At 40.9% G+C, this 26,141-nt stretch overlaps 1 protein-coding gene across 2 annotated transcripts in view; it reads right to left on the bottom strand.

Annotated features, from left to right (window-relative positions):
- Nucleotides 1-26,141, bottom strand: part of fam120a (family with sequence similarity 120 member A) — an 89,297-nt gene that overhangs the window by 20,055 nt on the left and 43,101 nt on the right. For both annotated transcript variants that reach the window (XM_062969954.1, XM_062969953.1), the window contains exons 4-12: nt 25,598-25,726; nt 25,020-25,116; nt 23,130-23,227; nt 22,712-22,989; nt 15,250-15,337; nt 13,658-13,882; nt 12,164-12,338; nt 4,812-5,061; nt 2,901-3,015 (exon numbers count right to left, since the gene is read on the bottom strand). In XM_062969954.1, coding sequence (XP_062826024.1) covers nt 2,901-3,015; nt 4,812-5,061; nt 12,164-12,338; nt 13,658-13,882; nt 15,250-15,337; nt 22,712-22,989; nt 23,130-23,227; nt 25,020-25,116; nt 25,598-25,726 — 1,455 coding nt within the window. The remainder of the gene's footprint in view (nt 1-2,900; nt 3,016-4,811; nt 5,062-12,163; nt 12,339-13,657; nt 13,883-15,249; nt 15,338-22,711; nt 22,990-23,129; nt 23,228-25,019; nt 25,117-25,597; nt 25,727-26,141) is intronic.

Below are 26,141 nucleotides of genomic sequence, written 5' to 3'. Positions count from 1 at the left end.
TGTTATACAATACTCACAACATGGCAAAACTATGATGAAGCATGCACTACTGTTGATGTAAAATAATATTCTAGTTCCTAGATTTTCAAAGCTAGGTTACTAGAATGATAAACAATTCTGAGGACAGTGCAGAGATTTTATCTAAATGCATGGACTTGAAAATTAAAAGAAAAACATGGTGAACTCTGCCCTTTATTCTTGATAAAGTAAGTGATTTAGTGTCATCCAGGTATGTTCTTTTCCAAGTCACTCACCTGTAATGCTAAGCTCATACTGATTTAACTGGGGCAATTTACATTCAGAATACAAATACTGCCTTACTGGGTTCTGGCCAATGATCAATTTAGCCCAGCATCCTGTCTTCAACTCTAGCCTATACCAGACGATAGAGTCATGGTGTGAGGTTGGCCTCCCTAAGGAAGTACAAGTTGTTAGCAGGGAAGCAGTGAGCAGTAGCAGAAAAAAAGAACAGCAAAGTGGGGGAAAGGAAACTCTACAGCAAAGAGGCAAGACAAGCAAAAAATGAAAAAGACCCTTTCAGATGGGACAGAACCCTTTATCAAAAAGTTTCATTGATCAAGAAGCTTAAACTTTTGTTCCAGAATTTCCAGGTATTATTGTTCTAATCTTAAATGTTCTGATAGGATTCTTTGCCTCCCCATTTGTATATTTTATTATCATGCATTACTTGTATGTTATTATGGTAGAATACAAAATCACCACTTTATTATTTAAATCCATGTTAATTGCCTCCACAAAGTCAAGTACTGGGAATGGTTAGAAGCTTTTCAGCCTTCCTGGGCGGTGTGGTATGAAGAGATTGAAATGCATTTATTTAAATATTTGTTTATGGCCTTTCATCCCACCAGAGGCCCTGAGGTGATTAGTAAAAAGACAAAATATGATAATTTTTAAAAGGAACGACTGAAGTCACTGACTTAAAAACAAGCTTTTCATTGGCAGTTCATGTATTTCCTCAACAGAAAAGGAACTAGTTCAACTAATAACTAAAGCATACAGTTTTGTAACTCCCAATATAATATTTATACCTATTTGGCACTATTTGAAAATCTTTCATCACAGAAGACATTATTTACACTACAGCCAAACATCAAGATGAAGGCAAAGGGCGCATCTACACTGAAAAATAAATGAAGTATGACACCATTAGCTGCCATGGCTCAATGCTATAGGGTCCTTGGATTTATAGTTTTGAGAGGCACCAGCACTCTTTGCAGGGCAGGCTAAAACATCCAGCTGTCACTATTTCAAAAGCACTAAGTCATGCCAGTTACAGTGGAGTCAAACGACATTAATTCTAAAATGCAGATGCACCTAAAGAAGGGAGAGAAAAGTAATGAATTTTGTGAAAATTCTCAATAAAGTGTGAAAAGCCTTTAGAAATCAGGAAATCTTTATACTTCAGGAAAGTTATGTCTACTTTCTTAAAGCAAAGTCCAACGGGGAAGAGTACTGTTTCTCTATAGGATAGGAAATAAATGCCAACATAAATGAGTTAACAGAATTATAGTTACAGGCTCTAATGCTGGTCTTCCACTGGAAATACAGCAAAATTCAGTAGAAGCTGGAAGTGATAGAAAGCTTCCCTTCATATTGCAGCTTCCCTTTACACTTCCTTTGTGGAGTTTGAAAACCTTCCAACCTCAGTTTTGGACAGCTACAAGGTCTGAAAGGGTGTGCAGAAGGGAAGTTTGAATGCTGCTATGCCAATGCCATGATGGATTTAGGGCATTTATATAATTATTTTGGAATGGAAAAAAACTCCAGAAATTAAATATTTAAAAGGTATAACGTAGGACACAGTCATCTCATATGGGGACAAAGAATAATCGAACTGAGGTACATGGGATAGTGTCTCCTCATCCCAGCAATGTTCTATATTTGAGTCTAGACTTCTGGATAATATACAGTGGGTCATTAGTATCTGGCTGGGGCTTGATTTCAGGACCCACATGGATACCAAATTCCATGGATGCTCAGCTTCCATTATATCCAATAGAATAGTAAAATGATGTCACTTATATAAAATGGCAAAATCAACATTTGCCTTTTGGATGTTTTTTTAAATTGGCTGAATCTGTGGATAGTAGACTTATGGATATGAAGGGCTGACTGAAACGCAAAACCTAGTATATTATATTTGCCTCCCAATATTCTCCCCCTGTGCAATCTTAACTTGAAAGTGTTTGGCAAACTGCCATGAAATGCAAAATTTACACTCAGATAAGGATAGGTGTTAATGTGCTTTATACTGAACTTTTGTTTTCATTTAGATAGTACAGCTGGAATTCAAACAGAATGAACAGAAAAATTCCATCTACATGAACATCAGTTTCAAAAAGGAGTAGTTATACCTAACCCATTCCTATGGTAGGAATGTAGAAAATTACTGGAAGATGCTTTGTGCTATATAACATCCTCTGCTCAGGCAAAGGACGGATTCACTCATGTTGGAGTGCAATTTCAGTTTTTTTCAGGTAAAGGAAATGTTCATAAACTTGTTTATAATACTTCACAGAATGCTCTTATTATATGCAGGGATCCTGTGGGTGACATGGAAAGGTTTCTCAGCAAAAAAGAGAGAGAAAAGAAAGAAGAAGTAACAAAATTAAAACGGGATGTAGGAAGGGTTTTTCAAAGACAGATGTTTGAAAGCCATTCATGTGAAACATAAAGCAATACCAAGTAAAGACTTTTAAAGCGCCAGTTGATATCATTAGAAGTTGCAATTCAAGAGGCGAGGAAGCCAAATACTTCAAGCCCACATCCTATTTTGTTGAACAACAATATATGAATTCAGAATATTAAAAAAGAACGACATTGCTCTACCATGATTTTGAATTAATACAAATTAAATGCCCCCACAGTTTAGAAGTTACCTTTAATTCTTGTAATTGGTCAGGTTCATAGAGTTTTGGAGATAAAGCTTGAGCCAGAAAGGCATCAAGTTCCTGGCGACGAAGTATTCGAACCCCAGGCCATTGCACCATATACCTATCAAGACAAATGATCTTGGATTCAATACTGCTTTAAAAGTTTAAGTATTATTATGATTTTTGTGTATAGAAGGGTATCACCAGGGTGACACCCTCAGGAGGGAGTGATTCCAAGCTACAGGATTTCTGTGCTCAAGGAAAGAGTCAGGGAGGAAGTATTTGCTGATTTCCTTTTGTCCTCGAGCCTTCGGGATAGGAAGTGGCATATGGGACTTCAGGGAGAATAGAATGTTGTCTCCCATCTTTTTCCAGCAGAAACCTTTGCCACACCTCAGTCTCATCTACCAACAAAAGGCTTTCCATTCATTATAGAAACTCAAGCCAATCTGCAATGAGTTTACAATATTTAACTCAACACAATAAAGTCAAAGTTTAAGTACATTTATGTTGCCCACAGCAAAATAGAAGTGTTTCTAATTTTATGTGTTATGCACATAAAATTAACACATAACAACATTCAAAATAGCTTCCATAATTTGTTTATGTATCTCTGTCACTTGTGACATAGGGAGCAAAGGCACGCAACGTTGATCAAATGCTTCTTGGGTTAATGTTGCATCAATAAAACCCAAGAATGTCTAAATCAATAAATGAAGTATGAAAGAAAATCAAGCAAGTTAAGGTTGTAAAACTAAATAAGCAGAAACAGGTGCATAAAATGATATCACTGCATTGTATTAGCTGAATGCTAGATTAAATCAGTTTACACTATATGGATTTGACTGATGTTAACAACTGGGCATCTCAGTTTAGATTTTAATGTTCCCTTCTCCTCAAGGAAGGGAGAGCATTTCCACTGATATCTCCTTCAATCTTCATAATATTCCCTGGTTATACATCATACCATTCCCAAAGATTTCTCAAATTTCATATTGTCAAGGGGTTGCAGAAGGAGGAACAAAGATGCAGAAATAGCCCATTGTGTGACTGGAGCAATCCCTGGGGAAATATAGAAGCCAAATCCAAGGATAGGATCTATAACACGATTTCCTTTCATTCCCTTGCCCTGTCAGTGGTCTAAAAAAATGGTACACTCTTCCACATAATTATGTGTCTTTTTAGAACATTTCTAGCTGCAAAATTTGGGGTTGGCTTTGCATTTAGTTTCAAAATTTGGGAAGCTTTCTGGGTTTTTAATGTCCAAGTGACTGTAAGGATCTTATAAACATAAAGAAAATAACACATAATCAATGCTTCTAGTCATCTACGAACGATTCATTATTACAATAGTAACAACAATTTCATCAGTAACTGTAAAGCTGCTATATAGCTGGCCTTAGGTGGAACTGATAGATGGCATCATTCCTTTATATTTTTGCTTGACATCAAACAAATTTAATAGGTCCTGCTTCTCATAAAAAAGTGGAAAATGAAGTATATCTTTAATTATGAGGCTACACAGACGAATTTTAAAATTATGTTCCATAAGGGAATAGTTGTTAAACAATCAAAATATAAGGATAATGAAAACTGAGAAGCCATCACTTCCACATATGTCAGAAGAATTGTAAGAAACTAGATTATATTCTCATTCACATGTAGTTTTTGTTAATTGTTGTGTTTTATGTTTCTTATTGTATTTGCCTGGGCTGTCGCCCCATGTAAGCCGCCCCGAGTCCCTTCGGGGAGATGGAGGCAGGGTATAAGAATAAAGATTATTATTATTATTAGACAAGGCACAGTTAAAACCATAGAGTACACTGGGTAAACTAATTTTATTTGAAAACCATGACGATTACAAGAATTAGGCAGATAGGCATGCATAGATAGACTACAGCCAGTCAGCATACTCACCTTAAAACACAACAGAGCACCATAAGGTGAGTGGGCACATTACTTGGGTTTAACATTGCTGGTGTATCTGACCTCATACAGGCTAAGAATGCCCTCATTCGCCGATTCTTGTCCTCCACTGCTTTCCCCAACCACAGCTTCTTCAAATTGGGACAGGTCCATTCCCTAAATGCAAGTGCTTCTACCAACTCAGGGGTCTGAGGAGACTTTCCTTTGTAAGCAGCCCATTCTTTAACTATCACTGGTGAAACTATATGGGGGGGAAAAGAAACCAAACACTTCCGGTAATTCTAGAAGAATTTCTACTTGCACTGATACAACACACACACCTTGCAAATCTCATAATCGGTTCTGACGCTGAACATATGAGCTATGCTTTACCTTATTGTTAACAAGCAGTTAACTAATACTGCTTCTGAACAGACGTATAGTCCACTAATTTAAATGATAGCGTTAAAGTTGGTACAACTCTTTCCAATTGAAATCAGAATAATTTGGGCCTCTAAATATAAGTGGACTTTTTCCAATCCAAGATTTCTGTGAAAAACGATACTCTAAAAAGTAGAAACCTCTTTTACCTACATGCATTAATGCAGGGGTCCTCAAACTTTTTAATCTGAGGGCCGGTCCACAATCCTTCAGACTGTTGAGGGGCCGGATTATCATTTGAAAAAAAAAAAAAAAACAAACAAATTCCGATGCACACTGCACATGTCTTATTTGTAGTGCAAAAACAAGAACAATGAAAAAACAATACAATATTTAAAAATAAAAACAATTTTAACCCAACATACATTTATCAGGATTTCAATGGGAAGTGTGGTCCTGCTTCTGGCCAATGAGATAGTCAAGTTAATTAGGATTGTTGTTGTTGTTGTTGTGTGCCTTCAAGTCATTTCAGACTTTGGGCGAGCCTAAGTCTAAAATGTATTTATTTATTTATTTATTTACTGCATTTATTTACTACATTTGTATCACACCCTTCTCACCCCAAAGGGGACTCAGAGTGGCTTACAAATTATATGTACGTACAATATATTCTATTATTAGCATAGCACAATATTAGCATTATATATTACTATATTGAACTATACAACTATACTGTAATATTATTAGTAATATTATATGTAACATAGAATATATAATTAATATTATTATATGGTATTATTATTAGTGTTATATTGTATTACATTATAATATTATTATCAATATTATATGTATATACAATATATTATATTATAAAACTGAGGGCAGGGGCCAGGTAAATGACCTCGGAGGGCCGCATCCGGCCCCCGGGCCTTAGTTTGGGGACCCCTGCATTAATGTGTGCTTTTATTAAAATTATTATTTAGAAGTAGGTAATGCTATTATGTATATAGATTCTCCTCCATTCTAAACAAAACCTTTGCTGTGTTACCTTAAAGAGAAGTTAAATGATTGAATATAACAGAGAAAAACAGCAGGGTGTAAATAAAAAGGAGGAAGAAGAGGAGGTGGTGGCAGAGGCAAAACAAGGATATCTGGAGTTTTATCTAAACTCCACAGAAACTAAACACTGGGATTAAGTTGCTCATCTGAACATGGGACTTGATTCATTTGAGTCACCCAACATGAAGCACATGAGATCTTTGCTTTCAGCATCGTACATTAATTCAGGTTTTCTCAAGCCAAAGAGAAATACTAGCTATGTTCAGCCAATCCTATCTTAATACATGAATTTAAATGAACCATATTTTGTTTCTCTCCTCCATTCATGGCATACCTAAAGGTAATATGGCAGCCCCCCATTAAACCATAGTTTTCTGTTTCATCCAAACCAGGAAACTGGTTTATTAGCATAAGAACAGACCAGGAACTTAAACCACAACCTCAATAGTTTATGATCCTGGGTTGTTCTAGAGCTAGCAAATGACAGCTAGCCATGTGGACAGAATTCAAAATTAAGATTTTATTTAATCATCCTACAAAAGAAAGGAAGGGCTGCATAGATAAGAAAAAAAGCTCACTGGCATCTTCAGTTATCAACCTAAGAGGGTACACTGTGGCCTTCTATGTGTAGCTTGACTGAGGGCAAAGCAGCTGTTCAACACTGGATAAAAAAAATGAAATTTCAGTCAAAACATGGTTTCTTTCTGTTTTGATTCAGTATGCACACTGATGTACAGCTTAGGTCAGCAATATCATCTCTGTGATTACCCTAACTCTCACATCTTCTTTTGGTGGGTATGCAAAATTATGGGAAATAGTATGGTGAATACATAGCCTTCTGGCTGAACTTTTATCCCTCATAATTTACTATGTTGGCAGGGACTGTAGTCAAACCAAATATGGAACGCCTGTGGTAAGGAGATATGGTGCAGAGCACTGCAAATATATGGAGGCAGCAGCAGAAAGTGACCCCACTTCTTCTGTAAGATTAATTGAAGACAAAAGCCAATATGTAGTTTTAACTGAAACCTGCCAAGGTCAGAGGCAAAGAATCCAAAAAAGCTTAGTTAATGAAATATTGGGAAATAGTAGTTTTTATTCTTCCTAAGGTTCCCCTATTCCTTTCGGCTCAAGTTTTTATAAAAAACTAGCTGTGCCCGGCCACGCGTTGCTGTGGCGAAGTCTGGTGGTATGGGAAATAAAGTATTGAGGAATTGGTGGTAGTTAAGGTCAAGGGTAAAGGTTTTCCCCTGACATTAAGTCCAGTCATGTCTAATTCTGGAGGTTGGTGCTCATCTCCATTTCTAAGCCGAAGAGCCGGCGTTGTCCATAGACTCCTCCAAGGTCATGTGGGATGACTACATGGAGCGGCGTTACCTTCCCGCCGGAGCAGTACCTATTGATGCACTCACATTTGCATGTTTTCGAACTTCTGGGTTGGCAGAAGCTGGGGCTAACAGTGGGGGCTCTCTCCGCTCCCCCAATTCAAAACTGTGGCCTTTCGGTCCAGAAGTTCAGCAGCTCAGCGCTTTAACATGCTGCGCCATCAGGGGATATTATTTCCTAAAGGTTGTGAATATACAATATTTCTGATTGGTTTTGTTTGTTTGTTGGAGGCAAGTATGAATGCTGCAATTAGGAAAAATGATTAGGATGTAATGGCCTTGCAGCTTTAAAGCCTGGCTGTTTCCTCCCTGAGTGAATTTTTTGTTGGGAGGTGTTAGCTGGCCCTGATTGTTTCCTGTCTGGAATTCCATTGTTTTCAGAGTGGTGTTGTTTGCGATATTTTATGTGCTTCTACTGTCTGTGGCCCTGAGAAAACAGAGGATTTTCCAGACTTTGATGATGGGAATACTTTGTTGGGAGGTGTTAGCTGGCCCTGATTGTTTCCTGTCTGGAATTCCCTTGTTTTCAGAGTGGTGTTGTTTGCGATATTTTATGTGCTTCTACTGTCTGTGGCCCTGAGAAAACAGAGGATTTGCCTGATTTTGATGATGGGAATACTTTGTTGGGAGGTGTTAGCTGGCCCTGATTGTTTCCTGTGTGGGATTCCCCTGTTTATTTACTGTCCTGGTTTTAGAGAATATATTGTTCTGCATTATTCTATCCCAGTAATTATTTCATATTAAAGAAGAATCTCACTTATCCAACATACGCTTATACAATGTTCTGGATTATCCAACGCAATCTGCCTTTTCATAATCAATGTTTTTGTAGTCAGTGTTTTAAATTCATTGTGATATTTTAGTGGTAAATTTGTAAATACAGTACAGTAGAGTCTCACTTATCCAACATAAATGGGCCGGCAGAACGTTGGATAAGCGAATATGTTGGATAATGAGGAATTAAGGATAACCCTATTAAACATCAAATTAAGTTATGATTTTACAAATTAAGCACCAAAACATCATGTTAGACAACAAATTTGGCAGAAAAAGTAGTTCAGTACACAGTAATGCTATATAGTAATTACTGTATTTATGAATTTAGCACCAAAATATCACGATATATTGAAAGCATTGACTACAAAAATGCATTGGATAATCCAGAACGTTGGATAAGCGAGTGTTGGATAAGTGAGACTCTACTGTAATTACAACATAGCATTACTGCGCATGGAACTACTTTTTCTGTCAAATTTGTTGTATAATATGATGTTTTGGTGCTTAATTTGTATAACGATTACCTAATTTGATGTTTAATTGGCTTTTCCTGAATCCCTTCTTATTATCCAACATATTCACTTATCCTGCCGGCCTGTTTACGTTGGATAAGTGAGAGTCTACTGTATATTGATAACCTTATATTATCTGCTCAGAACTGGATTATATGAGGCTCCTTCTTCACAGCTGTATAAAATGCACACTGAAGTGGATTATATGGCAGTGTGGAGTCAAGATAATCCAGTGGAAAGCAGATAATATAAGATTATAAATGGGTTATATAGCTGTGTTGAAGGGCCTTGAGTCTACACTGCCATATAATCCAGTGCAAATTAGATAATCTGTGGAAGAAGTCTAAGTGAGGCCTAAATCTGCCTGTCCCCGAACTGAAACCTGGCTGTCCCATGGTTGCTAGGCAACCAAGTGGGCAGAGATTAGCTCTCTAAACTGGCAGCAATTGGATAAAAAAATTATTGCTCTCCCTCTAATTAGGACTTTATTTTTCTTTTCTTTTTGTTGTATCAACCTTGAGGCGTGGATGATGGGTTGTGTTGTCAAATTTTGAGGTTGGGGGGCCTGTACTTTTGTTGTTTTGTGAATTGCCGTGATGCCATCACTCTTTTATATATATAGACTGGGACGTGTCTAGCACTACTGCCAACCTAAATTCAGCCTTGTCTAAATTTCAAGCAGTATCTAAAATGAAATGCAGATGACAGAAGTATCTACTCAATGAAAAGAAATCTGTAATATTTTTTGAAATCCAAACTAAGGCCAGATCTTTACATTCTGTTTCCAACTAACATTTATTCTGTTTAAAACAGCACCTGAAGGGAAACTGGCACTGAGAACTCGTGGACAGGAAAGAAGTGCATGCCTGTTTGCCTCTTTTACTTGTCCTGAAAAACATCTGGCATTTTAGGTGCTAAGATCCCTTTATTTCCAACATTGGCAATGTAAATGTACTTCCCTTATGTGAATTTGAAACACAGAATATTACATTGTTATGTAAACCTTAGTTCTCTGTGCCATTTCTTAGCTTTCTAGTAATAACATAAAAAGCAAGTTACAACCAACATCCAAGAATTGTATTCCCAGATTTAACCACCTACGGCTTGAAAATAGTTTCTCAAGAAATCCAAAAAGGAAACCTTGACTTTTCTATTTTACTACACTGTTGCATATAAAGGGGCTTGAGCGTTTATGGGTTTTTGTAACCCCAGCAAATACAAAATTGTTACAAACAATGTTTTAGACAAAGGGCAAGAAAAGTGTAGCTGCATGGGCTATATGTAATCTCCATGCTGTTCCATTTTTTCCACATATTTTTTTTCTTCTCAGAACACCTTAAATCTTCCTTGTTTTGGATATCTCTTTCACAATTTTAGGCCCAAGAGACTGCTTTATTTAACAATGAAACAAGCTGCACGTTGGGAACAAGATTTTGAGTAGTTCTTCTTTTACAAAAAAAGCAATGGCAGAAGACATGGTAGAGTTCATGGACAGAGGAATAACCTAGAAGGGTCCTTTAAGAAGCCAACGAGACCGCCATCCCTGGATTATATTAAGAATTCAGGAGATACTTAACAAGTGTAACTAATTGTCCCTCTTGGCCGGATGTAGCCATCATTTGATAACTTACTGTATACTGTATTCATGTATGAAAGTCTGTAAGTTTTAGTCAAAACCATTGACCTCAAAAACCTGTACTAGACCTTAATGCTGATCAAAAAGGGACCCTTCTCTTTCTCCGAGTACAGCGGTAAAAGGCAAGAGCTTAGTCCATTGGGGAAAACCTAAAAGAAGCACCGGCCCCCTCTAATCTCTCTCTGCTATCGCACCACTTCTGGCCTGGGGAAAATGGTGGCAGTGGAAGCCTAGGGAAGCCTGAGGTGGCATTGGTATGTCCCCTTCTTTGTAGAATGAGACTCAATTTTACCATAGGTCCTATCAAAATCCATTATCTGGGCCCCCAAATCTGATCTGACATATTCATGAGGTCGATTTAAACACAAGTATGTATGGTATTAAGAAACACTTATCATTTCAGAAAACAGAATCAATGCAATTCAAATGTCTTCTTTGTTTTTAGCTTTTCTATCCCTAAAAAAGCTATGGTAGGACCTGAGTATTTGAAGGACTATCCTCCCTCATACTAATATGCAGCAGTGGCCCTTCTCTGAGCACCAGCATATGTCTACTGAGATTATTTTCTTAGTGAGGAATCTCGGCTTGTAGAACCAAACAGGCAAAGGGGTCTCTAGCCATTAGGGTCACTGAGATGTCAAATGGAAACTACTTTTTATAAATGTTTTTAACAGTTAACTAAAATCAGTGGTGACCATAAATGTTTATCTGAATCTGGCTACTTTATGTTTTATTGCTGATATTGTTTGATGTTGATTGTTCCTACACATTAATGGGTTTTAAGGACTTTGTATTTTATTTTAACGATTTTAGTGTGAATTGCTTTGAAGTCTGTCAACTGGAGAATGAGGTATGGAAATACCTAAATACATACTGTACTTTGAAACTTTACCTGACAATCCCTTCAGGCCCAACCCCTTCCTCCAATAAACCAGAACTCATCTATGACAGGAAGTATTCAAGGAAAGCTCAAATGCTCACAAAGTAATAACTGAATTTAGACTTACCATACCACAATTAAGAAATCTTAACTGTAGTTTGACATAACATTTGAATTAACTCACTATGATTTGAGATAAGACATCAAATCATATGCAGAAACTATGATCTGAAGTAAGTTTGCAAATGACGGTTGGTGCATACAATGGAGTGGCATAATGCTTGAGCTGATACACCACACAAGACATTTCTTTACTCCGAGAAATGCCTGCAGTTACAGAAGATGAAAATATGAAAAAGAAAAAAGACAAGTGAACACAGTCACTCATCTGTAACCATGGTTTACCCGAATGTTCGGGACTCTATTCATGGTTGTGTTCTACACTATAGTTGTCCAAGTTCCTACACACTTTCATCACAGTTTGAATATACACTAGAGCAGTTATTTGGACCCCATTGTACACACAATGCTATTGGGCTTACTTGTGCAATGTGGATTAATTCTCCCATTCACTGAATCAAAAGAGAAGTGCATGCATGTGCCACACTAGGAACCACACTTATACTCTCTGAGCAACAAATTCTACGCTATCAGTGTCCTAACATAATATTAGGTTATGGCTTGGTAGAGTACCTGTGCTGAACTAATAGAAGCAATAATTGACAAATACATACATTCTGGAGGAAGTCTGTTCTTTCTAAAAGCAAGCCTCTCTGTTTTTTTCCTGCTTTCCGCCAAACTGAACAGGACTCCGTAAACATATTGACGAACTGGCCTATAAAGTAGAGCAGCAGGAGGCAGATCTTTGTTTGCTTCATCTTCAATAGAAACTGCAATTTTAATTTCACCCTGCGTATGAACAAAATGATTAGTAGGGCACAAACTTCTGAAGTCAAGCATTAAATTAGTAGTGCACTTTCTACTTGGTTTTGGCACCACCTCCATAAAATATACAGTAGAAAGAAAACACTACCACTTCAATTTGTAATACAGTTTTGAACTAAAGGCCACCAATAATTCAAAATCGAATCCTAAAGTTTACTGATAGATTGTTTCTATTTTATCCTGAACTTTTTCCAAGATGAAGCTTACACCATCATCATTTATGAAAACAGCATCTCTATGAGGCTATTTATTTTGTGTCTGGAGGGACTTGAGAAACTGCACATCACTTCTGGTGTGAGAGAATTGGCCGCTGCTCAGGGGATGCCCGTATGTTTTGATGTTTTACCATCCGTGTGGGAGGCTTCTCTCATGTTCCCGCATGGTGCTAGAACTGATAGAGGAAGCCCATCCGTGCTCTTCCCAGGTTGGATTCAAACCGGCAACCTTCATGTCAGCAACACAACCTTCAAGTCAACAGTTCTGCAGGCACAAGGGTTTAACCCACTGCGCCACCGGGGCTGGTAAAGCTGAATAATTGGTCTTAAAACATCTTGCTAAATTAAGAGCAAAGTATAACTTTGGATCTCTCATTTCCTGGTCCAGGAATCTAACCACCACATCAGCCTTTATTATTAGTGCTACAGCCTTAATTGATTCATTTATTTTATCCTTCCCCCAACTTTAATTTGTTAATCCTTAACTGATCCTAGCAGATTTCTAAAGGTTTAAAAAATAGTTTCTCAAGTAACTCAAACTGATATTGAACTAAATCCCTACCAATGTATAATTTTCAATTTAAGAATGAACCAGTGTGATTATTTGGAATGCACTATGTTGTTAATTACAACCCTGAGGCCATAGCATTTAAGGGGTACGTGAAATGATAAGAACCAAAAGAAGGAAATTTTCAAGAAGTGAAATGCAAGAGCAGGGTGAGAAATGAACAAAATGCATGCTGAATGGCTCTGCAATAATCATTTACTCCACAGGATCGTATGTGTTGCAACTAGAAACAGTGAGCAGCACAACAATAAATTGGATATTTATCCATCAAAAAGCACACAGTTATCACAGGGGCTAGAAGTGAGATTGTTCTTGTTCAACAGGATTTCAAAGTGACCCAAGTTCTGAATATTTTAGAAATAATGCATTAACACTAACCAATCTGGCTATTCTTCAGACTGCTATGGCTTTGTTTGCAAACACGTTAATTCATTGAAAACAAGAGTTGACAGCCACCATTCATTCGTGCTTTTACCCGCTCCCAAACCTCAACTGCTTACCTTTGTTAAAACATGAAAGATGTAAGGATACATTAACCCCTTTTTGTGCCTGTGCTCTGCCACTCGTAATACTTCAGGTGCTACAGGAGGTAATGGAGGTGTAGTAATGTCCATATGGTTCCTCGTGGGCATGGATAACAGGCAGGGGATTTGTGGAGTACTGGCTTGGTTCCCTTTAACTTCAGCTGCCTGGTTTCCTGAAGAAACAGTAGAGGAACCTTCTGCCTATAATATAAAAACAACAAGTTTCTCTAGCTTTAAAAATGAGAATTGTACCTGTAAGTCCCAAGCACCTTTGAATTATAGAGTCTCAAGTTTTCTTTGTATTTTCACCTGAATTAAAACCACAAAGCACAATTAAAACGATAAACACACTATTACTTTAAGTACTTAAGATTATTTAAAATTCACAGTAGCAAATGAAAATATGTAATCCCTTATAAAAAGTTTGTGTATTAGAGAAGTTCCTACTTTATTTGCAGGAATCATATGCTGATAACTATACTCGATTACTCGTATGACAGATGTTGGTTGAGCACACACAAATGTAAAATTGCTAGTTATATTGTGTCCCTATACATTTCATTATTACAATTTATGTATGTGTCCATATCTCTTATAAGGGGTTGGTTTAACCTCTGGTTTTCTAGTAAAATTGAATTACTATCACAAAATGATGCATATCTCAAAAGGTGTTCTTTTTTTAAATTGATGTTTTTTGGGGAAAAATTAAAAGTGACTTTATAAACCTAAATTGTATTATGTGCCTAATACGATACAAATATACAATTCTGTCTGACATCAGATGAAAATGTTTAATATATTAAAACTAGTCAAAAACAATGACAAACTTGATTATATTTTTTAATGTTTTATGCTATAAGGTTCTGAACTGTCAGGAACCTCTTTGACTTCAGTGCTCTGTTAAGGGAAGGAAATTCATTCTTTTTATGGGAATGAATTTTATGTCAATTTACACTGTGGAAGACTAGAAGAGACAAAATATTTTTCTGTCCTTCATTGATAGTGATGGTTTCTTTCATTTATATTGTTTGTGTCTTCTAGTCTTCCACAGTGTAAAACAGACATAAAATTCATTCCTATAAAAAGAGAATAAAATACACAAAACTGAGGATTTCTATGGTTGGTTACTACACATTCTCTCACATAAAAATCTTCCTAGTTTTTAGAAGTAATTTTGAGGGAGAAAATATATTAACATCTTATCTTGAACATTTTATTCATCATTCGAATTTCCTCCACTTTCTTCCAATTTGCCATATGCTAAATTAAATTATCGTCAGCACTCCATCATGTCATAACATTGCCAGTCCCCCCTTCTGTAGCCCTTTGACTGACATTTGAAGCACTATGTTCTTTTTGCCAAAGAGGAGAGAAGGAAGCTTTCCATTTTATGGGCAAATAGATGGAACTTTGCTGGTTTCCTGATTCCCATGATGTTCGCAGGGTTCATGTACTTGCATTCTCTTGATCAACATTCAAATAATATCCCCCCCCCCCACCTCAATTTACAGATTTATTTAGCGGATCTAGTCTACTCAACACACATAGCATAGTGCTAACAACATTACCTTTGTTTGGTCTCCTGGATCCCCACGCACTTGATTTTCTGACTGGGTTCCTGTTTTCTCCCAGCTTGATTTGTTCCCACCAACATGACTGAAAAAAAGAACATCACAGTTTTAATTTTCATAATTAGAGAAAGCAATGTTTCAGAAAATCAAGATTAGGTAAGTTAATACTAAGAATCTTTAAGATAATCCCCAGATAAAAGTCAAATGTACTTTTTTACTATCTAGGTCCACTTCAGATTCTGTGCAGCCCTGGATTTTTCTTTCCAAACTTTATTATTTTTATTCTGAATTTATAAAGTGCCTGTGAACAATGGGTTAAAATAATATGAAATGGCAAGGCCACAGCTGAGTGCTAGAACACATGGTTTCTTTGTATGCAGAAAGCTTCTGATTCAATTCAGGTCAGCCAGAACCCTTGCTTGCAACTGCCCATCAATGTTAACAATACTGGACTATTTTAAATAAATAATCCCCTAGAAAAGCACCATGATCATTCTGTGCTGAATGAATTCAATTTTATGAGTACAGCACAGCTCACAGCATGCCAGTACTATCTAAACCAAAAATATTCCCCAAATTAACTGAAGAATCTTCTGGAGCAGGGATGTGAATCGTACATCCCTCCAGAACCTGTTGGATTGCAATTTCAAGTTAATGATGACAAATGCTAGGAGTTGCCATTCTGTAACATCTGGAAAAACATGAGATCTTCTCCTTGTTCCAGAATATATTTCTCAGGAACCTCTATGCTTCATGTTAAGCAATAAAATTGAAAACTAATTATGAAAAGCAATAGGGCTAACTGCATATTGCTCATGCCAGGTTTCAAAATCTCTTCCCTCACTCTCACCGTTTTCATCAGACTGCTTAAGCTGTACAAATCCCTCTTTTGTTAATTTGGCAATGGGTAGTGTAGGACAATTCATTCCTATACAAAAAGCATGATTGTCTCTCTCCATGCATTCAGTACGATGCAACTGTCTAAACTACCTTGTAATTAAGATTGGCAGACTGAAAAACCAGAGAACTCCTGTGCTATAGTTTCTCATGCAACCAGGTAAGAATAAGGACAGGTTGCTTACCTGTAACCATGTTTCTTCGAGTGTACTCTGTGAATTCACACTAATGGAGGCTGCGCCTGCGCAGGTTCCAACGGAAACTCTTCCCAAGCTGAAGTTTAAATTTTGGCGGTAGCCACGCCCCTCCGTCCCCGGAGGGCATATAAGGCAGCCCTCGGCGCCCGCTCCCCAGTTCCTACGCCGCTAAGGCAACGAGGAAGGAAGAGGGTTTGCCAGAGGGGAAGGAAGGGCGGGCTTGTGTGAATTCACAGAGTACACTCGAAGAAACATGGTTACAGGTAAGCAACCTGTCCTTTTTCTTCGTGTACTCTGTGAATGCACACTAATGGAGACTAGCAAGCTTAGGTCTCGGAGGCGGGCTAAGCAAACCCTGACAACGAGATAATGTCCAAACATATGTTTATTAAACATCAATAACATGGTCCGAAGGACCCATTGAAGTATTGCATGAACACACGCATAACACCGAGAGCAACCCGGTAAGGCATGATATAAACAATTTAAGAAAACATGTGCAAGTAAGGCGCATCATTCTCCAAAGGAGGAAGGCAGTGGCAAATAAGGCACAATTTGTCAGAGATAACAGTGCAAACATGTACTGAACAGGAAATCGACAAAAGGATGGCATGAAAAAACATCCACAAAATAGGAATACATGAAGGGGCCTTTCAGGACAAGCAGGATGACAAAACTGCCCTAGCAAAGGCTGAATCCTTTAAGGTTTTCTGGTCTACCCTATAGTGAGACACAAACGTAAGTGGGTTGGACCAGATCGCTGCCCTGCAAATAGAGTCCAGGGGGATACCCCTTAGGAAGGCAGTCGACGTGGAGAGGCCCCTCGTCGAACGCGGGCGGACCGACGGAGGGGGTGGGCGTTTGGCCAGTTCGTAGGCCAATTCAATAGCCTGAGCAATCCAATGAGACAGTCTCTGTGAAGAAATAGGATTGCCCAGTTTATCTGGAGCATGGGCCACAAAAAGTTTTGGGGTCTTTCGAATGTCTTTAGTACGGTCCCGATAGAAAAGGAGTGCCCTGCGCACATCAAGGAGGTGCAGTCTCCGTTCAAGGGGAGACGAGGGGTCTGGAAAGAAGGCGGGGAGGACAATGTCCTGGTTAAGGTGAAAAGCTGAGACCACCTTAGGAAGGAAGGTGATGTCCGGGCGGAGAACGGCACGGTCATGATGAAAACGGAGGTAAGGTTCATCAACCCGAAGGGCTGCCAGTTCCGAGGGTCTGCGCGCTGAAGTTATGGCCACCAGGAAGGCAACTTTCCAAGAAAGGAGACGTAGGTCGGTCGAGGCCAAAGGCTCGAAAGGGGGGGGTAGTGAGCTGGGAAAGCACGAGCTCGAGGTTCCACCCCGGAGTAGGAGGCTGAGACGGGGGGCAGATGTTATTGTATCCTTTTAAGAAGGTTTTGACAAGGTGATCAGAGAACAACGACGGTCTACCATGTTGTTGAAAACACCAGGATAGGGCGGCCAAGTAAGATTTCATAGAAGCAAGAGAAAGTTTTTGGTCTGCCAGAGACATAAGAAAGTCTAGCACTATCGGTACCGAGGTTGGGAAGGCAACAATTCCTCGGGAGCGAAGAAAGGAGCGGAAGCGAGAAACTTTATAAGTGTAAGATCTGGTTGTAGCTGGCTTGTGAGCTGCGCGGAGGACCTCCTGCAGGTTCTGCGGGAGGGAGGTCAGGCGAGAATTCTCCAAGCAGTGAGATGTAGAGAGGGGAGATCCGGGTGAAGGATCTGGCCGTTCTCCCTGGACAAGAGGTGCGGGAGGAGAGGCAGGGTGACGAAGGTCGCTCTGGAGAGATGAAGAAGAGCCGGGAACCAAGGTTGGCGAGGCCATGCTGGAGCTATCAGGATCGCCGACGTCGGTATCGACCGGAGTTTCTGTAGGACCTTTGGTATGAGAGGAAAAGGCGGAAAGAGGTAGATCGGTTCCGCTGACCAGTCTAGAAGGAAGGCGTCCCCCAGGCAGCCTGGAAAGGAGGACGGGGGAAGTCTCGCCCCGTACCGAGGCAACTGTGCGTTCTGGGGAGAAGCGAAGAGGTCCAGAGTGGGAAAGCCCCATTTGTGAAAAAGAGAAAGAAGAGTCTCGGGATCGAGCATCCACTCGTGGGAGGAGGTCGTCATTCTGCTGAGGGCATCCGCTAAATTGTTCTGGATCCCGGGAAGGTGAATCGCTGAGACTTGAATGTTGCGGGCTATACACCAGTACCACAGCTGGGAGGAGAGAAGCATCAGCTTCCTTGAACCCGTGCCGCCCTGTTTGTTGATGTAGAAGACTGCTACTGTGTTGTCTGATTGGACGAGGACAGATTTTTGGGAGATCAGGTGGGAGAAGGCTTTCAGAGCCTTGAAGATGGCAAGAAGTTCCAGAAAGTTTATGTGATTGGCCTTCTCGGAAGGAGACCAGAGGCCTTGAACAGTGAGACCGCTCATGTGGGCTCCCCAGCCGAAATTGGATGAGTCCGTGGTTATAGTGGACGAGGGAGGAGTCGGGTGGAACGGAAGACCCTTGCAGACGTTGGAGAGGGACTTCCACCAGAGAAGCGACCGACGAATGTGGAGTGGGATGGAGAGAAACCTCGAGTTGAGGTGGCGAAAAGGCTTGAAAACGTCTATAAACCATCTTTGCAGAGCGCGGAGATGGAGCCTGGCAAACGGGGTTGTGAGGACTGTGGAGGCCATGTGGCCCAGCAATACCTGGATGGACCGAGCCCGAACCCTCCGGTGGGTCTCGCAAAAGGAGATTTGTTGACGAAGGGCTAGGAACCTGTCGAGCGGGAGAGAGACAGTCCGAGAGATTGAGTCGAACAGGGCACCGATGAAGCGGATTTTGTTCGACGGAGTGAGGTGAGATTTGTCGGGGTTTAGCTGGAGACCGAGAGATTCTAGAAGGGAGAGGGTGTATTCGACGTGACGTCGGAGGAGGGCAGGGTCGGATTCGACCAGAAGCCAGTCGTCTAGATAAGGGAAGACTGTGATCCCCTGGAGCCGGAGGTGGGCGGCCACGACGGCGACGACTTTGGTAAAGACCCTTGGGGCCGTGGAGAGGCCAAAGGGTAAAGCGGTAAACTGGTAGGTTTGGTCGAGAACTTTGAAAGAGAGGAAGCGCCTGTGGGTTTCTCGGATCGCTACGTGGAAATACGCGTCTCGTAGGTCTATAGACACGAAGTAGTCCCCGCGTTGAAGCATCGGGAGGATGGAGGCGATGGAGACCATCCTGAACTTGGTTGGACGTATGAAGGCATTGAGCATGCGTAAGTCCAGAATTGGGCGGAGGCCCCCACCCCTCTTCGGGACCGTGAAGTATCTGGAGAAGAAGTTTTGAGGGTCCTGTATCGATGGAGAAGGCCGAATAGCCCCTTTGGCGAGGAGGGCGTTGACCTCTGCAAGAATTTCTCGAGAAGGGTTGGAGAGAAGAACTTGTCCCGTGGGTGGGAGCTCCTCGAACTCTAAGGCATAGCCTTCTTGGACAATCTTGAGGACCCAGGCATCTGAAGTGATAGATTTCCACCGGTGAAAGAAGGGAGCCAGGCGGTCTAAAAAGAGACCATGAGGTTGATTTGGTGGAAGAGAGGGGTGCGGAGGAATGAGAACTGCATCGGTACCGTAGAAAGAGTCTCTGGAGAGAGATGGCGTCAGGAACGCCGGTGGGGTTGACCAGCGGTGGGGGTGGTACGACCGCGTTGTCTTTGCGGTTGAACAGCGCGTCGAGGCTGTTGGCGGTTCTGGTTGTTCGGTACCGAGGGACGCCTGAAGGATTGATGGCGGTAAGAGGGAGGCGGGAAACGCCGAAAACGCTGAGGAAACCACTTGGTGCGGTGGGTTTGGGGTTGGTCACCGCATTTAGTGGCCAGAACTTTAAAGTCATGGTTGGTTTTGAGCTTGTCGTCAGTGCCAGAGTTGAAGAGGCCCATGGCGTCGAAGGGGAGGTCTTCGATGACTTGCCTGGAGGAGGAGGACAAACCGGACGACCTCAGCCAGGCGTGGCGACGAATGGCAATGGCATGGGCGATCATCTTGCCGGCCGTGTCGCCTGTATGCTTAGCCATCTGAATTTGATGATGCGCCAGCGAGTCGGCCTCTTGCTGGAGGGTGGACAGAACCGACCGGTCTTCGTCGGACAACTTCGCGAAGAAGGGCTGTGCTTTTTCCCAAATGATCTGCTGGTAGGCCCCCATACAAGCCCCATAGTTCGCCATTCTACAAAGTAGAAGGGCCCCGAAATAGAGCTTACGACCGACCGCGTCAAATCTCTTGCCCTCTCTATCTGCAGGGGTAGTGGATTCACGACCGGAGGTTTGAGAAGCCTTAACGACCATGGAATTTGGGTCGGGATGGTGTTTAAGCCATTCTAAGGTGTCGTCATCTGTACGATACCAAGATTCGATTCTCTTCGAGGTAGGAGGAATCGAGGAAGGAGTCTTCCAAGATGATTGGATGACATCTAGAAGGTACGGCAAAAACGGTAACAACGTGGCTGGAGGGGCTTGGGCTTGGACCCGTTTGAAAACCGGGTCAGACACCGCCTTGGAAGTTTGTTTGATTTCCAGACCCAGGGCATCAGCCATTCTAATCATTTGTTCAGAGAAAGCCCGAATGTTGTCGGTAGGCGAAGGAGGGTCCACCTCATAAGCATCATGAGGAGGAGAGAGATCGAGGCCTAGAGATACCACCGAGGCCGAGAGAGCGGAATCAGGGCGATCGACATCAATCTCATCATCCTCAGCCCCTTGAGGGGACTGAGGAGGAGATGACAACACAGTCTCTGGTGGAGGCAAAACCTCAAGAGCAGGAGCAATCTGTGGCCGAGTTTCCTTTGAGGCCGAGGCCTGGGCCGCTCGAGCCAGACGAGTGGTTTGTCTACCCCGCTCCGGTGTCGAGGTCGGGGGAAAAAGCTGTTGCCGAGACGGGCGATGTGAGACCGCAGGTCGAGGAGACGGCACCCTGACCACTGTCTGAGTGGAGTGGTGGGGTGAGTCCTGTAACTCGCCATCAGAAAGTTGGTGAGGAGAAGGCTGACGAGGCCGCTGAGCGGGAGCGATGGGAGAGGACTTTCTAGAAGAAGTCGCCGAAGAAGGGACGTCCATCTTGGAGGAAGCAGAGGAGGAAGAACGTTGGGTCGCCCTCTTCTTTGCAAGCGGTTGTTTTGATGGAACCCTCATGGATTTACCCGGTGTGGGAGGGACCATTGCTGAGTCGGATTGGGTCCAACGAGCTTCCTCATGAGCCCTTTTAAAGGCGATCTTCATCGCAGAGGTCGACGGAGGGGACCCGAGATGGGATCAAACCGAGGACACGGAGGCCACCGAGCTCGATGTCGAGGAAGGGCCGACCCGACCGGAACGAGTCGACATAGTAGCCGTGGTGAGTGTGCACGGCGGTTTGGCGGCTTTAGCCGTTTTGGAGGCTCTGGACGCCCTGGACGAGACCGAGGGAGCTTTAGCTGTCGGAGCCGACATCGATCTCGGGTTGAGCGACGGCTTCGTGCCCGAAGTCGACGGAACGGGCTCAGGGGCAAGCGATTTTTCGTAGAGCGCCGCTCTAAGCCTCGTGGCTCTATTCTTCCTAGCCTGAGCCGTCAGGGCTAGGCAGAAACGGCAGGTACCGACGACATGTGCCTCCCCGAGGCAGAAGAGGCACTTGGCGTGGCCGTCGGAATCAGGAATTTTAGCGGCACACTGAATGCAGCGCTTGAAGCGAGTTGTAGACATGAGAGTCCGAAGTGAACCTTGCGGCGGAAAAAAAGGAACTGGGGAGCGGGCGCCGAGGGCTGCCTTATATGCCCTCCGGGGACGGAGGGGCGTGGCTACCGCCAAAATTTAAACTTCAGCTTGGGAAGAGTTTCCGTTGGAACCTGCGCAGGCGCAGCCTCCATTAGTATGCATTCACAGAGTACACGAAGAAAAAACACCTGCTGAAATTTTGTTAATTCCTCAAAACATGAATGGAGTGAGATGTGAGTAAAAATGAAGAATTCTTGATACTTGAGCAGAGATCTTCAAAGACTGGAATATCTGCTCATATCACATTTTAGGAATCTTCCTCTTTTCCCCTGACATCAGTGGTTCTCAACCTGGGGTCCCCAGATGTTTTTGGCCTACAATTCCCAGAAATCCCAGCCAGTTTACCAGCTGTTAGGATTTCTGGGAGTTAAAGGCCAAAAACATCAGGGGACCCCAGGTTAAAAACCATTACCTTAAATCAAAGGCCACCCCTTTCAGCAGATACCCCCTACCCCAAGAAGGGCTTTTCAGGGGGTGGGAGGGCAATATGGTAGTTCCCTTCTTACCACGCATTTCAGAGACTTTTCTCTGGGCGAATGTATTCAGTGACTTCACCAAACCTGTCTAAACTATTTTGTGTACTTACTTCACAGTACCCCCGCTGCCTTCGTCATTGTCTGAGGAAGATGATGTTGATGAGGCAGGAAAATAGGTTGAATCCACATGATTGGGGCTTCCACCCTGAGCTGGGTTTATGGGAGAGGATCGTTCGTACAATGGTGTATGCTTTCCTTCGTGAGGAATGTTGCTGTAATTGTTCTGCTCAGAAACACTTTTTCCTCCTGCTTCCAAGGCTATGGCTGGTTCTGAGAGGGTATAGGGGTATGGACCCTGGCCTTGGGCATTACCTTGATTAGCCATGTGCTGTGCATAAAGAGAGGACATATGATAAATTAAACTTGACTTTTCCTTAATCTGTGTAGACTACATGAGTTACATGAAAAATTCTTAACAAATGTCAGAGGAAGAGGAAGCATCAAAAAGAAAAGGGTGAGTATACTTACCACATGTTTTCCTTGCACAGGGGGATGTGGAATGTTAAGCATCTGAGGAGAGACATACGGTGGCACCATACCCGGCATTCCAAACTGATTGGGTCTGGCTAAAAATGTAAAGGGCGAATTTTAAAAATTATACTGGCCATAAACCTGTTATAGATACTGTCTGGCAAAAAGTACATTTTTCTGACTCTCAATCTGAGTTAATAAAGAAATCACATAAAAACACATGACTAATGTTAAGCTTTTGTGCTTCGAGAAAAAGATGACATCATTTCCTCAATCACTGTTTATTTGTTTTTGTTCTACTTCAATATCCAGGGTCTGTGTCAGATTTGCTTTGTTTCTACCCTTCTCCAGAAACACATTCTTCACTTTCCTCTTCTCTGCCAGTTTATTTTTTCTTTCCAATCTCTCTCTATTCTGTCGCTTTACATTTGCTCCCTCCATTTTAATCTCTGTTGTTTACTTTCAAGAACAGGAAGTTCAGTAGCTTGGTCCTGCTTACTATTCTGAAATCAAATTTGCTTTTAACACTCCCAATTCCATGTGAAACCTCGCAGCAGCAGTGGAAACAAGAAATCCTGGAAATCTTCACTCAGTTCAGAAAATAGGATTTAAAAAATTGTAAAAAAAAAAAGTGAAGCTCATTTTATAAAATGCATCCAAGATCAAACAGTACATCACAGTCCTTGATATCTCTGCTTCCAATTAGGCCAATGAAGATAGGCTAATTAGTATTTATTCAGAAAAAGGAGAAAAGATTGCTCTTTTACCCTTCAACTTGGCAAACAGAGAAGTTAATCCTTGCTACAAATCAAATCTCTGCTCTTTGACAAGATAGTTTATCTCCAAATAAGCAGACTATTGTATAATTAGACATACCTCTTAGTACTTATCGTCATCTATGAACAAGCCTCAATTACTGTGATTTTCATTGCATACTGAAGTGGCAAATACTTCAGTACAAAGAAAACCCACAAATATGGATCTGACATTTACCCAGATGGTGTTTTGCCCGTTTCAAGCATTTTCTATCTTTAAAACCTGATTTGCTATTGCTAATGCAATCTTATGTTCAATGAAAACTCCAGTTTTACATTTCCATATGGCTGAATGTGTATACCAGAACAGCTGCTTTGTCAAAATGACAAAATAGTATTCTATTTGTATAGAGAAGCAGAAATGTCTTTGGGTTTTTGAGTGGTCATCCAGGCCCGTGTATTAACTGGATATTGTTTTGAATCTTGTACTTTTGTAACACCATTTTGCTATAGGTAATCTTGCCCAATGATCCAAAACACTCACTGGCACACATGTAAACAACTACAATTTAATCCATGCATATACATGTCTTCATTGATATCCAAGCATCATGGCTGCTACCTATGCAGATTAACAAAACGAAGGAAGATTTGCTTCATCCAGGAATCCTTTTTCAACTATTAGGCTCCACATAAATGGCAACAATACCATCATTACAAATCTTTATCAAGCATCCACACACATACATGAATAATAGTCAGGGTTAACTCAGACCCATATAAGAAAGGTCTTGAAAGGGCAATTTAAATTCCACTCCAAGTGTGTAGAACTCCTTGGCCACCTTACAGAAGGGCTGTTGAATTATGACCACTGTTGTTGTTGTTGTCATCAATGCTTACTCCCCATATAAAAATTAAAAAGGGATGTAAACATTTTAATTTTAATAAAAATCAACATTCTCACAAATACCCAAAACTGACATCAACACTTCATGATTTGATCTATATCAAGATGCCACGAAGGGTCAAAATGGTAGAGCTTCCCTAACACCTGCAATTTCCTCCAATCATAAAGGTCACCAACCATTTTTAACTGAAACCATAATATGGTACTCAGAACATCAATACTCACCTAGGTAGTGTGGTGGATGAAATGGCATAGGCTTATTAGTTGCTGAATAATAGCCAACTGCTCTCTTGAATCGTTTAGCTTTGTCGTCCGTTCTAGACTAAAATAAAATTTAACTTCTATTATTCTTATTCTTAGGTTTATTTATACCCCACTGTCTCTCTCTAAAAAAACACTCAAAGCTACTTACAGTAAAACCAAATGAAATACCATTTAAAGCCTAAAAATATAAAAAAAATTAAAATAGAATTAAATATTAATGGTATTCAAAAGTAAATAGTTAAAAATTATTAAAATATATTCAAAGCTTTTATTACATTTGTGCATAAATAACTATAGGCAATCTTAACAACATATGAAATCAAAGGTTCCTACTGCAAAGAACACTTCTAAGTGCACCCCAGGGACATCTGGGGAAAACATACACACTCACTAGGGTGTGTGTATGTGTGTGTATAAAGACATGAGCACAAATGCCCACATACAGATATGCATACACATAAATATCTGTCAATTTACTATTTATCTGTGCCATAACATATTTTTAACAAGAGTAAAACCATACAATTTTATTCTTTTACCTGTGAGTACTGAAAAACATCCTTAGCTATGGCATCCAAATCAGAGGTGTCCTGAATATTTCGAACATAGTCAGCTACCGCTTTGATCACTACGTCACAGGGTGGTAAAACTAACTGGTGTGCTCGTACCTAGAGACATAAACACAAGTTAATATTCTCTAACCTGAATCAGCTCCCTACACCAGCTCAACTGTGCTAGGCTTGGATTTAATTCTACTCTACAATAGGCTAATAAGCAATTCTATTAACACAAGCAGGATTTATCAGCATGACTATTTGAGATATTCATCAACACCTGGAGATACGTTAGAAGAATAAAGGTACTCAAGAAGAATTTTAAAAATTGAGTAAATATTATTCTAATTCAACAAAATAAAAGCCGTCTGCTGTGCATGCAGCAGTTATTTTAGTAATTAAGTGGCAGCCACTGAAGGATTTCTGTTAGGGATATATGTGAGCATAATCAAGTGGAAGCCTGTTTTTTAAACCTGTTGGTAACAAGCAGGGAGAAGAAACATCTAAATGTATTTTGATATGGAAATAT

Source organism: Anolis carolinensis, chromosome 2, assembly GCF_035594765.1.
Source record: "Anolis carolinensis isolate JA03-04 chromosome 2, rAnoCar3.1.pri, whole genome shotgun sequence".
In the NCBI taxonomy this organism is placed as follows: domain Eukaryota; kingdom Metazoa; phylum Chordata; class Lepidosauria; order Squamata; family Dactyloidae; genus Anolis; species Anolis carolinensis.
The sequence above is the reverse complement of the archived record's forward strand: the minus strand, read 5'-3'. Positions and strand labels throughout refer to the sequence as shown.